The sequence below is a fragment of the Danio aesculapii genome, chromosome 16, assembly GCF_903798145.1.
Source record: "Danio aesculapii chromosome 16, fDanAes4.1, whole genome shotgun sequence".
NCBI lineage: Eukaryota > Metazoa > Chordata > Actinopteri > Cypriniformes > Danionidae > Danio > Danio aesculapii.
In genome coordinates this window covers 25,982,814-26,004,803 of record NC_079450.1, presented here as the reverse complement: position 1 = coordinate 26,004,803, position 21,990 = coordinate 25,982,814, and the positions used below count along the sequence as shown (strand labels likewise).

Sequence of the window (21,990 nt, the reverse complement as noted above, 5' to 3'; positions counted from 1 at the left end):
ATCAAAATATCTGTACGATAATACAACACTTAATTTGAAAACAATTTTAATATTTTTTATTTACTTTTATATTGTAATAAATAAAAAATTGTGTTAATAACTACAAATATTACAGTAAATCTTTTTACCATATAAGGTATTAGTAAAATCAATTCACTGCAAAATAAACTAGTTTTTGTATTTACATTTTTTTTAAATATTAAATTATATAATAAAATTAAAGCAAAAAATAAAATGAATTTACTTAGCAAAATATTTGGTGGTGTTTATATTGTATTTCAGTTAACAGTTAAATTGTCTTGCACATGAAATTCCAAAAGAAAAATATTTGTTTTCCCTGTGTGCTTTAAAAATGTTACACTTTACAGTAAGATTTAAAAATTAAATTTTTTGCAACTGTGATATATATATATATATTTTTTATTTATTTATTTATTTCAACATACACTAATGCATTTAAAAACATTAAATTTCCATCAGTAAACATTAGCTAATGCAGTGTGTGTGAATGTGAATATTTTGACACATTAAGTGTTACTGCGGCGACGCAGTGGCACAGTAGGTAGTGCTGTCGCCTCACAGCAAGAAGGTCGGCTGGGTCAGTTGGCGTTTCTGTGTGGAGTTTGCATGTTCTCCCTGCGTTCGCGTGGGTTTCCCCACAGTCCAGACATGTGGTACAAGTGAATTGGGTAGGCTAAATTGTCCGTAGTGTATGTGTGTGTGAATAAGTGTGTATGTGTTTCCCAGTGATGGGTTGCAGCTGGAAGGGCATCCGCTGCATAAAACATATGCTGGATAAGTTGGCGGTTCATTTCGCTGTGGTGATCCCAGATAAATAAAGGGACTAAGCCGAAAAGAAAATGAATGAATGAAGTGTTACTGCTATACAATCCCTTCTCGTTACTCTATGTTAGCTTCATGCATTTACAAATGAGACTATTTTATTTTATACTTGACAAAACACAAAATAAGTTGTCTGTCCATTTATTTAAGTCTGCACACAAAAAGACTCCCTCTTTGATTACACAAACACATGAAAATAAGAGTCAAACTTCTAAAATAATAACTAGCCTGCCAGAAGTTATGAATGGCTTATGCCCTCACATGTATGGATGGAGGATGCGAACCAAAGACAAGCCCTTACAGATGTTTGATTTGACATGACAGACATGAGGAGGTAGAACAGGCACCCCGACTCTTCACAGACTGTTAGCGCACAGTCTTCAAACATCTCACAGAATCTCTAACTAAGTCCACACAGTCAAACATTTATAGTAAAATATCAATAGGCCTAAGAGATGTAAAACAGATGTAATTAACATACCAACACAGCAACATTATGTGAATTAAACCAGCTGTCGCCAATGAGCTACAATCTTCTAAAAAGAACACTCCACTTGAAAATAGGCTAATTTTATAAGTCCCCTAGAGTTAAACAGTTGAGTTTCATCAATTTTAAATCCATCCAGCTAATCACAGCCCTTGGAATAGTTTTAGCTTAACTTAGCATAGATCATTGAATCAGAATAGAACAGTAGCATCTTAAAAATGACCAAACTTTCCAATTTAAAATTTTACTCTTTTGTAGGTTTTACTATAGTAGTTTACTTTTTAGTTTTTAATGCAAAAAAACAAACAAAAACAAAAACATTCATTGATCTATGCTAAGCTAAGCTAAAAGTGCTTCACCCAGATGCAGTGATCAACTGAATGGATTTAGAAATGGTAAAACTCGACTGTTTACTATATGGGAATGGTAAAATTTGATTATTTTCAAAATAGTGTCTCTTTAACTTATAGTAAAATAAAGCATTAAGTGTGTGATACTTTTAAAGGGATATTTCATCCTAAACTGAAAATTCTGACATTATTTACTCAGCGTTCACTTGTCACAAACCTGTTTGAGTTTCTTTCTTCTGTTGAAAACAAAAATTATTTTGATGCCAAAAATGTTGGAAACAGGTAACCAGCGACATATTTGGTTTACCTACAATGGAAGTCAAAAATGACCAGTTTCCAACATTCTTCAAAATATCTTATGTGTTTAACAAAAATGAGTGAATGAAGAGAAAATGTTAATGGTGAACTATGCCTTTAAGAATGCTAGTGATTTGAATGGGACAAGTGACCTATAAACAGCGTCTCTTTTAATAAAGAGACAGGAAAATAGCATATTTCGCATACGCAGTGCATTTTGTAGTAAAGTACAAACAATAAAAGAATGCTGTGGCAACTAGGCTGCAGATTGTAAAATAACAGATTTGTAAAACTACATTCTTTACGTGTCCAGTAGTGTACTGTGAAGCATATGATCATGTTTTTGATGATCCCAGATGATGTTGTGAAAAGGTACGAGTGCCGCATTTGACTGAAGATCAGTGGTTTTGTGCATTTCTCCTCCCGTTTCCCTCAGCATCTTTACATTTGTTTACAGTTCATCTCTTGAATCGTCTAAGATGAGTGGATTTGAGGCTTCTTTCTTCAGGTAGGTGATGAAGTCATTAACCTCACGACCGCCCTGTGGGACAAGTAGCATTGTGCAAATGTGTAAGTAACACACTAGTCATTTCTAATTTAAAGTGTGAGCGCACGCAAGTTGATATTTACCTCATATCGACGTGGCTGGTCCTTTTGTCCAGAAGGCACAAAATAAATTGTTGGAAATCTGTGAGACAAGTAATATATCAGACAGGAAATTAGCCGAATGTCACTGAAAATCTGTTGTAGTGAAGTATTAATAGATCAGAGATATAAAAAAGACAGAATGTTACCCTTGGACATCATAATTTGGAGGTACATCATTAGCTGTGGCGTCCATTTTAGCAATGACAATGCTGGGGTTGCCAGAGAGCTAAGACACAGATGCAAAAATAAAAAAATAAATAAATAATAATAATACATAACATATTTCATCCAAATATGTTTATTTAACTTGAAATTTAAATTGAACATGAATCTATGATTCAGGAGGCAGATGGTCAAAATTTGTATAGTGGGAGAATATTTTGTATAAAAAAAAAATGTCATAACGGTTTCATGAAATAGTTTTTTAATGTTTGAAAAGGTTTATTTGGGATATATAGTTGAAGTCAGAATTATTAGCCCCCCTGTTTATTTTTTCTCCAAATTCTGTTTAACAGAGAGAAGGTTTTTTTTCAACACATTTCTAAACATAATATTTATAATAACTCATTTCTAATTACTGATTTTTATCTTTGCCATGATGACAGTAAATAATATTTGACTAGATATTTTTCAAGAAACTTCTAAAGAGCTTAAAGTGACATTTAAAGGCTTAACTAGGTTAATTAGGCTAACTAGGCAGGTTAGGGCAATTAGGCAAGTTATTGTAAAACGATGGTTTGTTCTGTAGACTATCGAATAAAAAAATATAGCTTTAAGGGGCTAATAACTTTGACCTTAAAATGGCTGTTAAAAAATGTAAAACTGCTTTTATTCTACCTGAAATAAAACAAAGACTTTCTCCTGAAGAAAAAAAATATTATCAGACATACTGTGACAATGTCCTTGCTCTGTTAAAAATCATTTGGGAAATATTTAAAAAAGAAAAATAAATGTAAAGGGGGTCTAATAATTCTGACTTCAAATGTATATCTATATATTGCACATAAAAATAAAGGGAACACTAAAATAACACATCCTAGATCTGAATAAATGAAATATTCTTATTAAATACCTTGTTCTTTACATAGTTTAATGTGCTGACAACAAAACATTATTAATGTATTAACCCAATGTATTGAGTCGCGCTCAAAATTGAGGTGGAGAAACACACTAGAGGCTGTTATAGGCCCAGTCTACGCGAATGCGTTTTCGTTTTAAAACTATCCTCGTCCACACTAGCGTTTCACCCAGCATTTCTGAACAACTCTCCGTTGTTACACCAAACCACTGAAAATGCACATCACGTGACCACACACATACACACACACTGGCATGCGCTGCAGCATATCTAGCCAGATGAGAGCTGTGCTCGTCGAACTGTTCATCAAGGATCTACCACTGGATCCAATTCCACTATATTTGTTAAACGTGATATTTAATTCATCTTGTTGTCTATATCTAATGACATATTCCCCCACTTTGGTCTTTTGAATCTATTACTTGTTCTCAGGTAACGTGTTTTGGCTGAGCGCAAAGAGAAGTTAATAATTAATGTAACCATGTACATTCTGTATATTGACAGATTGTTCGCCTTTATTTCCTCTATTATATAAACTTATTGTACGTTATACTTTTATAATGGCCATTATTGATTATTAAAACTGATATTCAGCAAAAGAGAGGGTATGTTTCGTATTTTTCACTGAAAATGAAAGGAGGCAGTAATGTTATAGGCTCCGTTTTGTTATAAATATGCATACAGTGAAGATGACGGTCATATATGCAGCACCACGCTTCAACATTTCTGCAGTCTCTGTTAAGTTGTTAATATCAAAATGAAAATAGCAGTTCCTTATATCATGTTTTCATTTTATTGTTAAGAAAGTGAAACAACATTCATATCCAGGATGATGTGAATAGGGCTATAAAGTACACTGTTCCCTTTGAAGATTTACCCGACATGACCTCGGGAGTCTGTCCTCCCAGACCTGAACTAAAGTGTCCGCCCGCTCCTGAACAGTCTGTGATGCAATGTGGCATTGGTGGATGAAGCGAGACATGATGTCCCAGACGTGCTCAATTGGATTTAGTTCTGGGGAATGGGCGGGCCACTCCATAGCATCAATTCCTTTGTCTTGCAATATTCAAAATTGACCAAAACATCAGCCAGAAAGCATAAAAACTTAAAAGTGGTCTGTGGTCACCACCTGCAAAACCACTCCTTTAAGCTGCGGTCACACTGGGCTTTTCTCCCCATAGACCGGAAACGCAAGGTCATGCGTCAAGTTTCGCAGGTTGCTGCGGTAGAAAGTTCAAGCTTGGTAAATTCTGACCTGCAGAATCGCATCACTTGACTGCGTGAGACCAATCGAGGAACAAAACAAGACCTCTCTGGACAGAAATTTTAAACTTGGAGCAACCGCTTGCTTTTTTAAATGTCTAATCATCTTGTTTAGTCCTGCCCCTTTTCGCAGCGCCGTACGACACAATTTCACAAGCTCAAACTCTAGTGTCACCGTAGCTTTATTGAGGGTGTCTTGCTAAGTGCCTATTATTTCCATCTGTTGTCTATTACATTTGAACAACAGCATGTGAATCTGATCGTCAATCAGTGCTGCTTGCTAGGTGGGCAGTTTGATTTCACAGTGTTTATATTAAGTGTTCCCTTTATTTTTTTGAGCAGTGTACATAAAATTTAAAAAGCTTGATCACCAAAACAACCTATAATAATGTCTTTTGAAGGATCTTAGGACTCTGAAGCCTAAATTATTGCCTGTTGAAAATTCACGTTTGTCATCAATGGATAAAAAAAAAAAAAGGTTCCAAAAACTTTACTGACCACAAAACAATACATAAAATAGATACTATATAATACTTATATCATATTTAAATATTAACAAACCTTTTCTCCAAGCTCCTTGTATTTGGGCTCTAAATTCTTGCAATGGCCGCACCAGGGAGCGTAAAACTCAACCAAGACATCTTTCTCTGGATCATTCACAATCTCATCAAATGTGTCAGCAACCAAGACCTGCAGAAGGCCACACGTGATTTAAACCAGAAAATATTTTCATCTTAACAAATCTGTGGGTACAATTACCTTGACAGGGCCATCATTGGACTCAGGAATAGGCTCAGACTTCACATATCGCTTCAATCTTTTAGCAAAGTAATCCTCCAAGAACTTCTCCAAGGACTTGCCATCTCGCCTTCAGAACCGAACACAAAAAAAACATCAGATATACTAATGGCTACAAACAAACAGGCAATTTAGGGTGATGTGGAGTTGGAAAACGTACGTGAATTCCTCCTGCATTGAGTATTTCTGTCCTGCTCTGGTCCTGATGGTGACGAGAGGTACGTCTCCACCTTCAGTTGAACTCACACCAAACTCCTCCTCAAGCTCATCCTGAAACTCTTGTCGATCTGCCACAGCAAATGTCAGACCCCGATCCTGGAACTGTGTTGCCACTTTCATTATTCTGAGAGAGACAAAGAATGATTGAGAAATTAAAACAGGAAAACACAGAGATGTTCAAAGGGCTGGGTGGCTTTCTCACCTGTTCCTCCAGTAGTTTGTGCCTTTCGGATTCCGTAAGTAATCTACATTGAAAAATGCCGTAAGCAGGTCACTTTCTCTGACCGTGTCCCTGTTTTCCATGGTCAGATGTGGGCAGAGACCAAGTCTACAAGCATATTAGGAAGAATAGGATAAAATCAAGAATGAGAATATATGGGAGAAATCACAATAAAAAAATGTTATCGAAATATATATTTTCAATTCATGTATGATCAATGTTATTTTAATATGATTGAGAATTACATTAATAAAAATTTGAATTAGTTTAAAAAAAAAATTTATTTAAGTTTGTCAGAAGTGTTTTTGGTTTACATTTGTTTTTCTATTCAAATTAGCATATATTCGCATTGATTTCATTTTAATTTGAATAATACTAGCACATCAATTTAAACAAAGAAAACAAGAAGTTAAATAAAACGCACATAAACATTCATTTCTTCAGTTAACGTTTCTTTTGATTGAATTTTTGGTTTTTAATCTGATCAATGACCTACAGAATGAAAAAGCATAAAAGAAACATACATGTTGTCTTTGACGAATTTATGGAGCGATGAAACTGAAAGATGATCTGTGTATTTCATCACATTGTCCTCAAACTTGCTGTTTAAGCGAGGGGGGCGAAACAGCAGAACACACCTGGAATGCAAAAGACACAATGAGAAACATACAAATATTACAGCAACAAGCAGCATGCAAATAAAAGTTTGGAAAATTTCCGTCATAGATCATCTTTGATTAGTTATTTTAAACATACACAGACTCCACATGTAAAAAGCACACAATCTGGCCAACATCTTTTTTTACTGGAAACTCGCCAAATCTCCAAGAACGTGAGGACAAATCAAATTTCAAATTGCAAATTTAAAAAGTGTTTTGCTTAAATCCATGTCCATTTCTTGATATCCCAAATTTTCAAATGGACCCTTTTCACATTTCCAGGATTCTTAGTAGCGGAAGTCATCATAGTTGGCTAAACTCAGAGTGCAGTGAATAGGAGAGTATAACAAATATATTTTTTACAATCCTATTTGCTGAAATAAAAGAAAAACTCCACAATGGTGTTATCAAGACTTGAAGAAAAAAAGAAGTGTGATACTGATAACGACAACCAGAAAAGAGATTAACATCCAATTTACTGTCCTGCCTCATAGACACTGCGTTAAAAACATCTTCCACAAGCATTAATTAGTTTTTTGTAATTTGATGCAAAGATGATGTAATAGATATACACTCACCAGCCACTTTATTAAGTACACCTTACTAGTCCTGGGTTAGACCCACTTTTGCCTTCAGAACTGCCTTAATGGTGTGGCAAAGATTCAACAAAGTACTGGAAATATTCCTCAGAGATTTGTCATGGTTGACATGATAGCATCATGCAGTTGCTGCACATTTGTCAGCTGCACATCCATGATGCACATCTCCAATTCAATCACATCCCAAAGCTGCTCTGTTGGATTGAGATCTGGTGACTGTGGAGGCCATTTTAATACAGTGAACTTATTGTCATGTTCAAGAAACCAGTCTGAGTCGGTGCAATAGCCTAGTGGTTAGCGCGTGCCGTAGCACTTCAGGCTGTCAGGATTTCAAATCCCGGCTCGAGGACATTTCCCGACCCTACCCCCTCTCTCCCACTTTGCTTCCTGTCTGACTACTGTCCTACCTAATAAATGCAAAAAGACCAAAAATAAATCTTAAAAAAAAAAAAGTCTGAGATGATTCGCGCTTTATGACATGGCACGTTATCCTGCTGGAAGTAGCCATCAGAAGATAGGTACACTGTGGTCATAAGGGGATGGACATGGTCAGCAACAATACTCACGTAGGCTGTGGCACTGACACGATGCTCAATTGGAACTAATGGGCCCAAAGTGTCCCAAGAAAATATCCCACACACCATTACACCAACCTGAACCATTGATACAAAGCAGGATCGATCCATGCTTTCATGTTGTTGATGCCAAATTCTGACCCTACCATCTGAATGTTGAAGCAGAAATTGAGACTCAGACCAGGCAACGTTTTTCCAATCCTCTATTGTCCAATTTTGGTGAGCCTGTGCGAATTGTAGCCTTAGCTTCCTGTTCTTAGCTGACAGAATTGGCACCTAGTGTGGTCTTAATCTGCTGTAGCCCATCCACCTCAAGGTTGGACGAGATGCTCTTCTGCATACCTCGATTGTAACGAGTGGTTATTCGAGTTACTGTTGCCTTTCTATCAGCTGGAACCAGTCTGGTCATTCTCCCCTGACCTCTGGCATCAACAAGGCATTTGCGCCCACAGAACTGCCGCTCACTGGATATTTTCTCTATTTTCAGACCATTCTCTGTAAACCCTAGAGATGGTTGTGCATGAAAATCCCAGTAGATCAGCAGTTTCTGAAATACTCAGACCAGCCCGTCAGGCACCAAAAACCATGCCACATTCAACGTCACTTAAATCACAATTCTTTCCCATTCTGATGCTCGGTTTGAACTGCAGCAGATCGTCTTGACCATGCCAACATGCCTAAATACATTGAGTTGCTGCCATGTGATTAGCTGATTAAAAATTTGGGTTAACGAGCAATTGGACAGGTGTACCTAATAAAGTGGCCGGTGAATGTTGTGATGTAGTGATGTAAATGTTAATATGTTTCTTTTTTTTTAAATCAAAGTATTAAAAAAACTTCAAGGATATAAGATGCTAATGACCTTTAAACACATCATAATAGTCTTGTGAAAAGGGTTCATGGAGCACAACAGGCACAAAATTCTCATCATAGTTTGCTCATTTGCACAAACAGTTGTTTCTATATCATACATACTCTCCATCCACCCCATATTTCAGGCCTGCTCCCACATCAGTGGAGTGAGCGAATCGATAGCTGTCCCTCAGGGCACTGGAGGCCTTCAGAAACTCGACAAGTTGTGCACTGTCTTCCCCAGAGAAAAAGCCTGAGATTCACAAAGAGACAAAAGGCCAAGAGAAGAAAGGAGAGAACTTCAGTGTCTTTCAAAGCAAAGAGAGACAAAGATGAATGCAGAAGTCAAATCTCATTCCAGCTTGAGACGTTTTCAGCAGTTTTGACAAACTCAACTCACCCACCACACTGGCCTCATAGTTGTCAACAAAACCATCCAAATCTGCCTCTTTGAGCAAAGCCACAGAACTTGGACCCGCTTGCTTCTTCATGTAGCTCACAATGCCATCTGTTTCAGATTGAGGTACAAACATGTAATGGAGTAAATATTTAACAGAAGTCAAAATAAGAGGTTTTTGCACAGGGAAACTAGCAACAAGAAAACTATATATTTCAACCAAATGTACACACTACGTGACAAAAGTCTTGTCTCTTATCCAAGTTTTTAGGAAGAACAAATAATAACTTGACTTCTAGTTGATCATTTGGCTTATATGAAAGACAAAGGCCTCTAGATTATTTTACCAAAATAAAATATGATCATGCTTTGATTTTTAATTATTTCATTTTGACAATAAGGTCTGACTTAGACAAAAGTCTTTAACAGAAATAATGTACAGTATAGACAATAAAGTCATGGTGCAGTGGAAAAAGAATTAATATTGTGTATGACTCCCATGAGCTTGGACGACTGCATCCATACATCTCTGCAATGACTCAAACAACTTATTAATAAAGTCGTCTGGAATGGCAAAAAAAGCGTTCTTGCAGGACTCCCAGAGTTCATCAAGATTCTTTGGATTCATCTTCAATGCCTCCATCTTACCCCTAGACATGCTCAATAATGTTCATGACTGGTGACTGGGCTGGCCAATCCTGGAGCACATTGACCTTCTTTGCTTTCAGGATCTTTGATGTGGAGGCTGAAGTATGAGAAGGAGCGCTATACTGCTGAAGAATTTGCTCTCTCCTGTGGTTTGTCATGTAATGGGCAGCACAAATGTCTTGATACCTCAGGCTGTTGATGTTGCCATCCATTCTGCAGATCTCTCGCACGCCCCCATACTGAATGTAATCCCAAACCATTATTTTTCCTTCACCAAATTGGACTGATTTCTGTGAGAATCTTGGGTCCATGTGGGTTCCAATAGCTCTTCTGAAGTGTTTGTGATGTTCAGGATGCAGTTCAACAGATGATTCATCAGAAAAATCTACCTTCTACCATATTTCCAAATGATCAATTAGAAGTCAAGTTATTATTTGTTGCCCTTACAACTGGGATCAACGACGAGAGTTTTGTCAGGTAGTGTAGACTGACAGATAAAGGTCTGAAAATGTTTTGTTTTGTGCTGCATCATGTTTAGGGGTGTGAAAATGTCCTCAGAATAATAGCCTGGCGCGATACAATGCATTCATTCAAAAATCAAGAAATCATTCATTCAAGATTGTCTTTAAAAGTTTATAACAATGACGCATCAATATTTTAAATGATTTGTCAACAAAAAGTATAGAAAATCAGTAGGACGCATGTAGACTTTGTTTCCAAGATTTTTGGCATTTCTAAATAAAGAGCACACAGACGGACAAAATTGACAGTGAAAGTTCTTTGCTCTCTTAAAGCCAATGGATTTGTAGTATTCAAAAAAAAATAATAATAATGGGGGGGGCGCTAGAGAGCAGCACATGGAGTAAGACGTGGTTTCACACAGCTCCGTCATCATTTTGGAAAAAATCTTTAAAAACTTCGTTTTTTTTTTTATTTAACCCGATTAATTTGCAAACTATACGCATTAGACATGAACAAACCTAAAAAGACTCTTAAAAAGGCACCGTCTCCGACTGTCAGCTTGATGGAAGATCCTTCAACTAGCTTGGGGCTAGCCGACGCTAATATATGCAGGCAAGCTAACATAAACTTGGAGCCTACTGAAATCGGTGCTGCCCAGATGGGGGACGACGAGGCTTCACCCAAGGCTATACTTTTGGCCATCAAAAAGATGGATTTCTCTATGAATGCCCGATTTAATGATCTGGAAGCTTCCTTGTCTACAGTGCAATCGACGCTAACCGCTAATACATCTCGTATCTCTGACTTGGAGGAGGCCAGCACTGACTATGAACGTCGCATCTCTCTCCTTGAGCGGCTCTGCTCCAGTCTTTCGGAGGAGAGAACATCTCTGAAAGCAAAGATAACAGACCTAGAGGCCAGATCTCGCAGGCAGAATATAAAGATAGCGGGTCTCCCAGAGAATATAGAGAAGGGCAACCCCACGCGATTTGTTTCTGAACAGCTGCCTTTGCTTCTGGGGGAATCTAACTTTCCCAACGGTGTGAAAGTTGATCGAGCTCATCGCATCGGTCCTATTGGAAACAACAAGACGCGGGTTATGATCGCCAGGATACATCATGACACTGTAAGGACTGAAATCTTGCGGCTGTCTCGTAACCAGAGTCCACTTTCCATCAACGGAGAGCGCATCAGCATCTTCCCGGACTTCCCAGCGGAGGTACTCACTCAACGCAAGCAGTTTGACAGTGTACGGGAAAAGTTAAGAGCCAAGGGAATTAAATACGGACTTTTATACCCTGCCCGACTCATCATCACGCACGAGAAGACGAAAAAAATATTTTCATCCCCGCAGGAGGCAGAATCTTTCATCGACAGTCTCTCCCCGATTTAAGGTGAAACGTAATGGGATCTATTGAAAGGATTCCATTGATGTGTTGCAGAGGCAACTTCCAGCTGTTTGCGGCCTGTAAATCTATACGCCTGACAGATAAATAAGCCCACTCCTTTTTATATACATATACATTTTACTGTGACATTCAAAGGCCAATGACACAAAAGACGTTCATGTACATGTTTATAGGTTTGTACGTTATACATAGATATTTTGTATTAATCAAAACGAGGTTTAAATGATAATTGTTATGGGTAGACGGAGCGGTGTGCTGTTTTGGACAACCGTTTACTAGTTACCAGTACATTTTGTATTTCTACTATTTTTACTTTTTTAAAATTTATTTTCTTTTTCTTTCTTGTGATCTGTTCTGCGATCCCACGCTTAAATGGGGTATTTCAACTTTCGCTCATGTTCAAGAAGCGGGAGAAATGGGGTAGTGATATGCCAGCTTATTATTTTTGTATTTGATTATATTTTTTTATTTTTCTATTTTATCATTCAGCAATACCTAGGTTTATATTTAACTCTTTGTTCACTTTGCCCAATGGTTTATCTCTCATCGCACTTTAATGAGCTCACCTAAAAAACATTTAAATATTCTGAGCTGGAATGTCCGTGGTTTAAACAATATTGTTAAGAGATCTAAGGTCTTCTCTCATTTAAATTCTTTACACGCAGATATATTGTTTCTGCAGGAGACCCATATCAAGCATTCTAATGCTCACAGGCTTAAATGCAAATGGATAGGGCAAATGTACCACTCAACGTTTTCCTCAAAGGCCCGTGGGGTGTCAATATTAATACGAAAGAATACCCCTTTTCAACATTTAAATACTAAGCAAGATATTAATGGTCGCTATCTTATTGTGACTGGCACTATTCTAGAGAAACATGTTACATTCTTGAACTTATACGCTCCAAATTTCGACGACCCAAATTTTTTTCGCTCTGTTTTTAATCTTATACCTGATTTAAATTCCACACATCTTATTATTGGAGGGGACTTCAATTGTATTCTGGACCCTTTTATGGACAGGCATTCAACTAGCCCTCCCAAAGTATCTAACTCGACTACTGTTCTAAATAATCTCACTCGTACGTTGAATATAATTGATATCTGGCGACTTCAACATCCTACTGACAAAGATTATTCCTTTTTTTCTAATATTCATAACTCATACACAAGAATTGACTTCTTTCTTACTGACTCTAAACTAACCTCTAAGATTTTATCATCTAAATACCACAATATTTTGATATCGGATCACTCTCCAGTCTCTATATCAGTAGATTTTGGCGTGGAAAAACCTCCCTACACCTGGCGTTTTAATCCTAATTTACTAAATGAAGATGATTTTAAAGAATCATGTGCCAAACACATAACTGAATTTGTCTCTTTAAATGATAAAGGGGATGTTTCTGACTCGACTCTTTGGGAAGCTCTCAAAGCTGTAATTAGAGGTCAGATAATAGCTTACCAAACCAAACTGAAAAAGCAGAGAGGAAAAAGGCTATCTGAGATAGAGGTAGAGTTGACAGCTCTTGAGCAACAGTTTAAATTAACATCTTCCACCTCTATTCGCAATAGTATAATGAAATTGAAATATGAATATAACACCATTTTGTCAACTCAAGTCAGCTCCCTCTTATTAAAAATTAAGCAAAAACAATTTGAACTAAGAGACAAACCTAACCAACTGTTAGCTCGCCAGCTAAGAGGTACACAAGCCAGTAGAGCTATACATGCAATCAAAACAAATTCTGGCGTCCGGACCACTAAACCAGTTGAAATAAATAATATATTCCGGGAATTCTATCAGAGTCTATACTCCTCTCAGTGTAATGAAGACCCATTGAATATTACCAACTTCCTTCAATCAGTTGGACTCCCTAAAATTGGTAAAGATGAGAGAGTTAGGTTAAATGCAGACATTACACTGGAGGAGGTTCTTACAGCCATAAAAAAATTCCCCACCGGTAAAGCAGCTGGCCCAGATGGCTTTTGTATCGAATTTTATAAGGCCTTCTCTAACCAAATTGCCCCTTTATTGCTAAGGATGTTTAAAGACTCCATTCAAAATAAAAAACTACCAACAACACTCTACTCTGCAAATATTGCATTGATATTAAAGAAAGACAAAGATAGCATGGATCCATCCTCTTACAGACCCATCTCCCTTCTTGGTAGTGACGTTAAAATATTTACTAAAATTTTAGCAAACAGGTTAAGTAACTGTATTAGCACTATAATACATGAAGACCAAACAGGTTTTATCCCTGGAAGATTTTCTTTTCATAATGTACGTAGAGTTATGAATATTGTTTACAGAAAGAAAGCTAACCATGAAAAAATAGCCATTTTATCTCTAGATGCCAATAAGGCATTTGACAGAGTGGAATGGAGCTATATGCTACATACTATTGAAGAATTTGGTTTAGGGCAAAATTTTTCTGCATGGATTAGGATGTTATATCTTTGCCCCTCTGCCTCAGTCATTACAAATAACAATGTATCCTCTCCTTTCCTTCTGCATCGTGGTACCCGCCAGGGCTGTCCATTGAGTCCGTTACTCTTTGCTATTGCTATGGAACCTTTAGCAATAAGTATCAGAAATCACCCACATATCTATCCCGTTATAATGGGAGATGTAAAACATCATATATCTTTATATGCTGATGATGTTCTTCTTTTTGTTTCAGAGCCAGAAAAATCTTTGCCCTCTCTGCTTGATCTTACTAAAAAATTTGGCAACCTTTCTGGATACACAGTTAACTGGCAGAAAAGTGAATTTATGCCGTTATATGACAATATAGATAAAGATTTTATTAATAGTCTCCCTTTTAAAACTGTTAGTGAATTAAAATATTTGGGTATTATTGTCCCTAGACATCACAAATTTTTGTATGAAACAAATTACAAAATCATGATAGATAATCTGAAGAAGGATATAGAGACTTGGAGAGTACTTCCTTTAACAATGATCGGTCGCGTTAATGCAGTTAAAATGGTTACACTACCTAGATTTCTTTATTTATTTCAAAATGTTCCTATTTTTCTAACCCAATCATTTTTTAAGTCACTTGATACTCTGATCATGCCGTTCATCTGGGGATTTAAAGTACATCGCATCTCAAAAATGCATGTTTGTAAAACACGTAGGGTAGGAGGCCTTGGTCTTCCCTGTTTTCAGCATTATTATTGGGCAGCCAACCTAAGGGCACTAATGTATTGGTGGACTGCATGTCCCGGGAAGTTTAGTGGTACCATTCCTGCATGGTTGGCAATTGAACGAGACATTCAGGAATCATCCCTTCCTTCTCTACTTTTTGCAGAAAACAAACCTACTAGAACTTTCAAGATATGTAACCCTATTGTTTTAGACTCTCTCAAGATTTGGTATCAACTTAGAAAGATTTTTAAATTCCCTCAGACCTGTAGTCTTACCCCTATTGCTTACAATCATGCATTTACTCCCTCACGATCAGATAAAACATTTTTATCATGGAAAGATAGTGGAATTATAACTATAGGGGATCTTTATATAGACAACATTTTTGCTTCATTCACACAGCTTAGTGAAAAGTTTGGGTTACCCTCCTCTCATTTTTTTCGGTATTTACAAATACGGAATTATGTCAAAAAGAATATTTCCAATTTTGAAACGTACAAAGAACCTGAATATCTCTATTCATGTATGATATTGGAGCCTACCTTGAAGGGTCTTGTCTCTAGATATGTTGAATATTTTAATGATACCAGAATCCCTCCAACAGAAAATTTAAAGATGTCTTGGGAAAAGGACCTGGGATTAGAGATCTCAGAAGATAACTGGACTAATGCTCTTCAAGTTATCAGGTCTTGTTCCATTAACTCTAACCTCCAGCTGATCCAATATAAGGTAGTCCATAGACTACACTATTCCCGCACTAAATTGCACTCTATATACCCCTCTGTATCGTCTCTATGTATTAAATGCAAGACCAATGAAGGTACACTGGCTCACATATTTTGGTTCTGCCCAAAAATATGTAAATTTTGGACGGAGGTGTTCTCTTTTTACGCTGAAGTTTTAAGGATTAATTTTCCTCCTGACCCACTTATTGCAATATTAGGCTGGGCTCCTTCCTTTGAAAACTGTAGCTTGGATCAAATCCAGACAGTTCAATATGGAATGACTATGGCAAAAAAGGTAATATTATTGATGTGGAACAAAGAGTGTACACCTAAATTTGAAACATGGCTTACAGAGTTTTGTAATGTACTACACATGGAAAAGATTAGATATGAGATTGCAGGTAAACCAAAGAAATTTTCAAAAATCTGGAAGCCCTTTTTTGAATGTCTACAAACTGACCAATGAAAACTGAGTGGTGTGGAAGATTTCATGAAACATAGCAATGTGTACAAAATACAAATTTTCAATAATCAGGTATGTATAGGTGTTCATATATCCGAAACCTTTTTATTATTAATTTATTTTATTATTATTATTATTATTTTATTTTATTTCTTTTTTATCTCCTTTCCTTTTAATTTTTGTCCCTCTTTTGTTATCTGTATTGATTTGCACTCTCATATGTGTATATGCTCTATATGTAGTGTACATATGCAGATATTTGACTGGACTTGTGAATATGGGCAGGTATAGATTTCTCATGGAGGAATATGATTAAGTATCTGTACAGTTGTGGACGTGTATGTGCATATGTATTTACATGTCAAATATGTTTACTTATTTTTATTTGCTGGCATGGGAGGGATTTTGGGGTTTGTTCTTTAAAATGTGAAAAACTCTAAATAAAATATTAAAAAAAAAAAAAAAATAATAATAATAATAATTAGATAGATAATAATAAATGTTCACTGTTACTAAGCAGGCATTAAAACCACTGATTATGAGTGTCTTAGATCCTGCATGTAATGTACGTTTATTAATGAGCATTGTCATAAATATAAACATCACAGCTTCTTTATCTGACTAGACTTGTTTAAAGGCGGGCTGGTTAAGATTGCTGCACACTCGACTCCTAGAAATCCTGCATATTTAAAACAATCAGAGGATGGCTTGACATCTGAGGCAGAGACTACCCAAGGCCATTTTCCTGGTTGCAATAGCATGCTGCGTAGGAACTTTGATGTGGCTTAAGCTGACAGACAGCAACAACAACATTCAAGCATGATATTCAACCACGTAAGCAGCATGAGGACTCATGTGCCTGGACTTCAAAATTGGTCCATCGATCACTGTTTCGTTAGATTGTAGAGTACATGAATAAATGAGTGTTTGCACTGCATTTTAAAAATGGTGGGTATTTCACATGGCATGAATTTACTTAACTTTACTATATTGGGACCCTACTTTAAAGTGGAGGCTATTTTAGTCCCCACAGAAAGTATTCCAATTACTTAAATTACCCTAGTAGTTTCTAGATTATGTGGTCCAAACACAAAAAAAATGTGTACTACTGTCATTAGTAAAGAAATAAAATAAATAAAATAAAAATAAAGTTCCTCAAATGAAAATCCCTATTGTTACAATCAATCTCAAAATAAAAGGCTGGTGATTAGTATTATTTTATTTTACTGACATATCTGCTTTTGCAAGGATGCATTCGATTCATAAAAAGTGACAGTAAATACACTTATTATGCTAAATGTATGATGCCTATTTAAAAAAAATGCTGTTATTTTTATCTTTCTGTTAAAAAAAATAATAAAATTTTCAGAATGCCAAACACAACACAATGGTTTCTGTCATTTAGGATAAGAACTGAAACACTGTGCAAGTATTTTGAGTAATTTCTGAAAGATCATGTAACACTGAAAGCAAAATAATCAAATATTTTCAAAGTGCTGCTTAAAAGAGCAAGTGAATTTAGTATAGTATAGTATAGTATTTCCAGTTATATTTTTTTTCTTCTGGAGAAAGTCTTTGAGTTTCTTTGTGTTACTTATCTTTGAGTTTGCCTGGAATAATTTAAGGTCAATATTACTAACCCCCTTAAGATTTTTTTCCCATTAAGCTACAAAACAAACAACTGTTATCTAATGACTTGCCTAGTTAACCTAGTTGATCATTTAAATAGTACTTTAGGCTGCAAGTGTCCTGCAAAATAACTAGAAAAATGTAGTCACCATGGCAAAGAAAAGAAATTAGTTATTATGAATCAGTTGTCAAATTTATTACATTAAAAATGTGTCAATGTTTTATAATTTCAAACAGGGGAGCTAATAATTTTGCCTTCAACTGTATATTGTAGTAAAACAATATTATATACAGAAGTATTAACCTGCTGTTCTTGGACCATCATAAGCTCCAGCTTCCTCTCCACTGCGGAATATTTTAAGGGTGGGATATCCATTCACTCCAAAACGCTCGCAGGTCTCTGAGTTCACAGTGCAGTCAACCTGATCAAACAACATGAAAGTGACAGATTCATTATGCAGACATATGCAAAAACATAATCTGGTGGATTGAGTCAGCACTGCAGTATAAAACAGGCTGAAGATTTGAGTCAGGAAACTGACAGGCCCGTCATCATTTCTCACCTTTGCCAGAGGCAGCGTCCCTTTCAACTTAGTGGCAGCAGCTTCATATTCTGGAGCGAGTCGTTGACAATGACCACACCTGTGGTAACATCAAATGAGGGATGTAAATGATATTTTAATGCATTGTACTATTTCATTGCGCAATTCAATTGAAAAATTTCAGGGTCAAACAGATCTTCCAAAAAGCCCTATTGTATCGGTATAATTATTTTTTATTAGATAATATGCATGTTAATTTAATGTGTTCATTCAGGTTAAGTAGATTTAAAACTAATTTTCTATGATAACATGAAGACAATTTAAGGAGTAAAGTGAAAGAAAAACAACATGTCAGTATACTGACATGCATACTTAAATGTATATGTCTAAATCAGGGGTGTCCAAACTCAGTCCTGGAGGGCCGGTGTCCTGCATAGTTTAGCTCTAACTTTCTTCAACACACCTGCCTGGAAATTTTTGTATACCAAGAAAGAACTTGATTAGCTGGTTCATGTGTGTTTAATTGATGTTGAACTAAAATATGCAGGACACCAGCACACCAGGACCGAGTTTGGGCACCTCTGGTCTCAATAGAAACAAGTATTTGCAGTGTCTCAAAGTTTCAAAACTTTATATCAATCTCAATTTCCTTACAATTCATTTTGAAAACAAAAAAAGAGCTTCTCTAAAGCTAGAATATTATTACTTTCATGCTGCACAATAGATGGATGGTCTTGATGTTCATAGCAATGCTTTCTTCCCAATGCAAATATTTTAAAGATACTTAAATCAGAATGCAATTACCCAGAAAGTTGAATAACATAAACGTGTGTGTGTGTGTGTGTGTGTGTGTGTGTGTGTGTGTGTGTGTGTGTGTGTGTGTGTGTGTGTGCGTGTGTGTGTGTGTGTGTGTGTGTGTGTGTGTGCGTGCGTGCGTGCGTGTGTATATCAATCAATCAATAATCTGCCAATGGGTTCAGGAAGAAAAATTGCCAAAACAAACCTCATTTGTTTATATATTTTTTCAGTGTAAAATCAGAAGACAAAAAAAATATGCAATTTTACAAGTGCAAATGCAAGATTTTATGTAGATTTAAAATATAATTTAAGAGTTTGTGCTCTGATACTAAATCTTAATTTGTGTAAAGACAACGGAGACTATTCAAAACCTTTCTGATACGCAGAACCATTGATTCTTGATTCAGGTAAAGTTGGTTTTATAATCACATTCATTTAGTGACAACTTGTGACACGGTTCCTATATTGTTCACAATGCTACTTTGAACAAAATGTCAGAAATAGCATGCAAATAACGTTATAACTCCAAATCAACATAAGCACTGCTTATTTTACTGTAAACAATGTAGTACTTTGAAAAGTCTTTGGCTGCTAATATGATTTCCCCATTTCAAATTAGTAAAGAATACTTTTCTTGAAATATAATCTTAAGGAAAATGTGCGGATGAGTAAATATTAAACCATCTTGTTCACGAAATGCATCAACCCAACCATAGTCATGCTAGTTATACTGTGCAAATAACAACAACATAAAACCCCAAGTTTAATCTCAGTTAATTGTACAAATTGTAAATGATAACTAAACTCCAACCTGACTGCAGACGAAATTATATTTTTATACTATTATGACTAGATCTTGGACAAACCAAGGTGCGAAGAACTCCACTAGCAGAGTGTCATGCATGCCTGCGCTCCGGTCAAAGTCAGAATCTCCGAGCTCCAGCACATCGCTGCCCTCCGCGAGCCACACAGTCAGCACAGCACAGACCATAAAACAAGGTAAACGCATTTTGACTAACGCCAGCAAAGGCTATGATGAGACACGTGAACGCCAAAGTTAGCACTCCAACGAGAGGTGCAGCGGCTCACTGAGTCGAGTAAGAGATGCTACATATGGATCCCCTTAAGGTCCACAAAAGCACAGTTCTCTTGGCAGAACGCGTTTGATAAATGGAGGACAAAAGGAGGCCTTTACTTGACACATTATGCGCGACAGGACGACGTTTGGTGCTGGAGTACGTTGCATTTATTATTTTTGTCCAGAGGGTTACTTTTTACGGATATGGTTAGTTGATTTGAATTGTCAAGAGAATGTTTAAAGAGCATCAGTCACGAAAGGAAGCAACGTTGTGTGTAGTGATTTATTTTAGCACTAGGGGCCAGCATATAATGTTCTCTTTCAGCAATCATCACATTTGTCTGTTTCTTCAACAGGACAATGGTGTTTCAATGAAGCCTGAGAGCCCTCAGAAAAGCTCTCAATTACTGAATGGGAGAGTTCAGAGTGATATTTTATTGAAGAAAAAAGTCTACACTACATTATCTGCATCCACTATTAAATTTTGTTTAAAATAATGTTAATATAATGCATAAAATTATCTAGAATGAGTACATTTTGGGCTTGAGTGTGTATAGATGTTTCCCAGTACTGGGTTGCAGCTGGAAGAGCATCCGCTGTGGCGACCCCTGATGAACAAAGGGACTCAGCTGGAGAAAAATGAATGAATGAAAAGTGCAGAGAAAAGATTTCCAATGTTTTTACTGAAATTTTTATTTATTGTAATTTATATATTAGTATTAGTAGTAGTAGCAGTAGCCTAGACTACTTGTAAACTTAAAAACAAACATTTCAACCCTTGTAATAACAAACATTGTTATTGGTAAGTGAACTGTAGCCAATAGTGTATTATTTCAGCCTCATATATTAATGTAAATGAGGCTAAAAATGGATCCTCCATACAGGTCTACGAGAAGTGATTTTTTTGTTCTTTTATCAGAAGAAGCTGGAAAAAAAACAATAATCTAAACTAACATCCAAATCAAATGCTGTCCGCACTGCTGAGAATGATGTCTGGATATGTGAATACTGTGAATAATGTGCTGCTCAAACAAAACAAACCCACAACAAAAATGACAGCAGTGGAAAAAGGTATCTGATCATACCAGCTCTTTTTGTTGTATAATTTGTCCCTGAACAGAAGAGAGACTCCTGTGAACAGTTTTTTTAGACATGAATCATAACAATAGGTTTAAAGCAAAGAAATAAGTCAAAAAGACAAAGGTACGTCACATCTAATATACTTTAGCACAGCTTAAGAGCCAGCACATATACCTCTATAATACAGTATGCTGTTGGTATGTGATAATAAAAGCAGCAGGACCTGCTGAGGATTGCCTTATAAAAATTAACCATGGCTTTTTTTTACCCCAAAATAAAAATTACTGTTTACTTACTATAACTTGGTTCCAAGCCTTTATTAAATAATTAATTAATTAAACTTTATCATTTTTCTGGAGAACAAAAAAGAATATATTTTGAAGAATGTTGAAAACCAGTAACCATTGACATTCATACAAAAATAACGATGGTTATGGTTTGCAACATTATTCAAAATATATATTTTTGTGTTCAGCAGGAAGAAACTCACATGTTTGTGACAAGTGAGAAATTGATGACAGATTTTTAGTGTTTTTTCTAACAATTATTCTAAAAGTATGGTTTGTGTAGCAAAAACCTATTTAATTGTGGTTAACATACAATAACCCTGGTTTTACGGCTTTATTTGCAGTAAAACCTTAGTTAATTTCATAAAATGTTAGCAGCAGATCTGTCAAGTCCTTCATACGCTTCCTCTGATGGAACTTGTTTGTC

At 36.2% G+C, this 21,990-nt stretch overlaps 1 protein-coding gene across 1 annotated transcript; it reads right to left on the bottom strand.

The window, feature by feature from the left end:
* Nucleotides 1-968: 968 nt before the first annotated feature.
* Nucleotides 969-20,241, bottom strand: pdia7 (protein disulfide isomerase family A, member 7). The gene is made up of 13 exons (XM_056475098.1): nt 19,985-20,241; nt 18,342-18,420; nt 18,083-18,200; nt 9,289-9,396; nt 9,012-9,141; nt 6,728-6,841; nt 6,186-6,311; nt 5,925-6,107; nt 5,726-5,834; nt 5,528-5,656; nt 2,772-2,851; nt 2,608-2,665; nt 969-2,518 (listed from the first exon to the last, which is right to left on the bottom strand). Exons 1-13 carry the CDS (start codon nt 20,125-20,127, stop codon nt 2,429-2,431), a joined length of 1,467 nt encoding a protein of 488 aa, XP_056331073.1. The 5' UTR covers nt 20,128-20,241; the 3' UTR covers nt 969-2,428.
* Between the last annotated feature and the right edge of the window lie 1,749 nt (nt 20,242-21,990).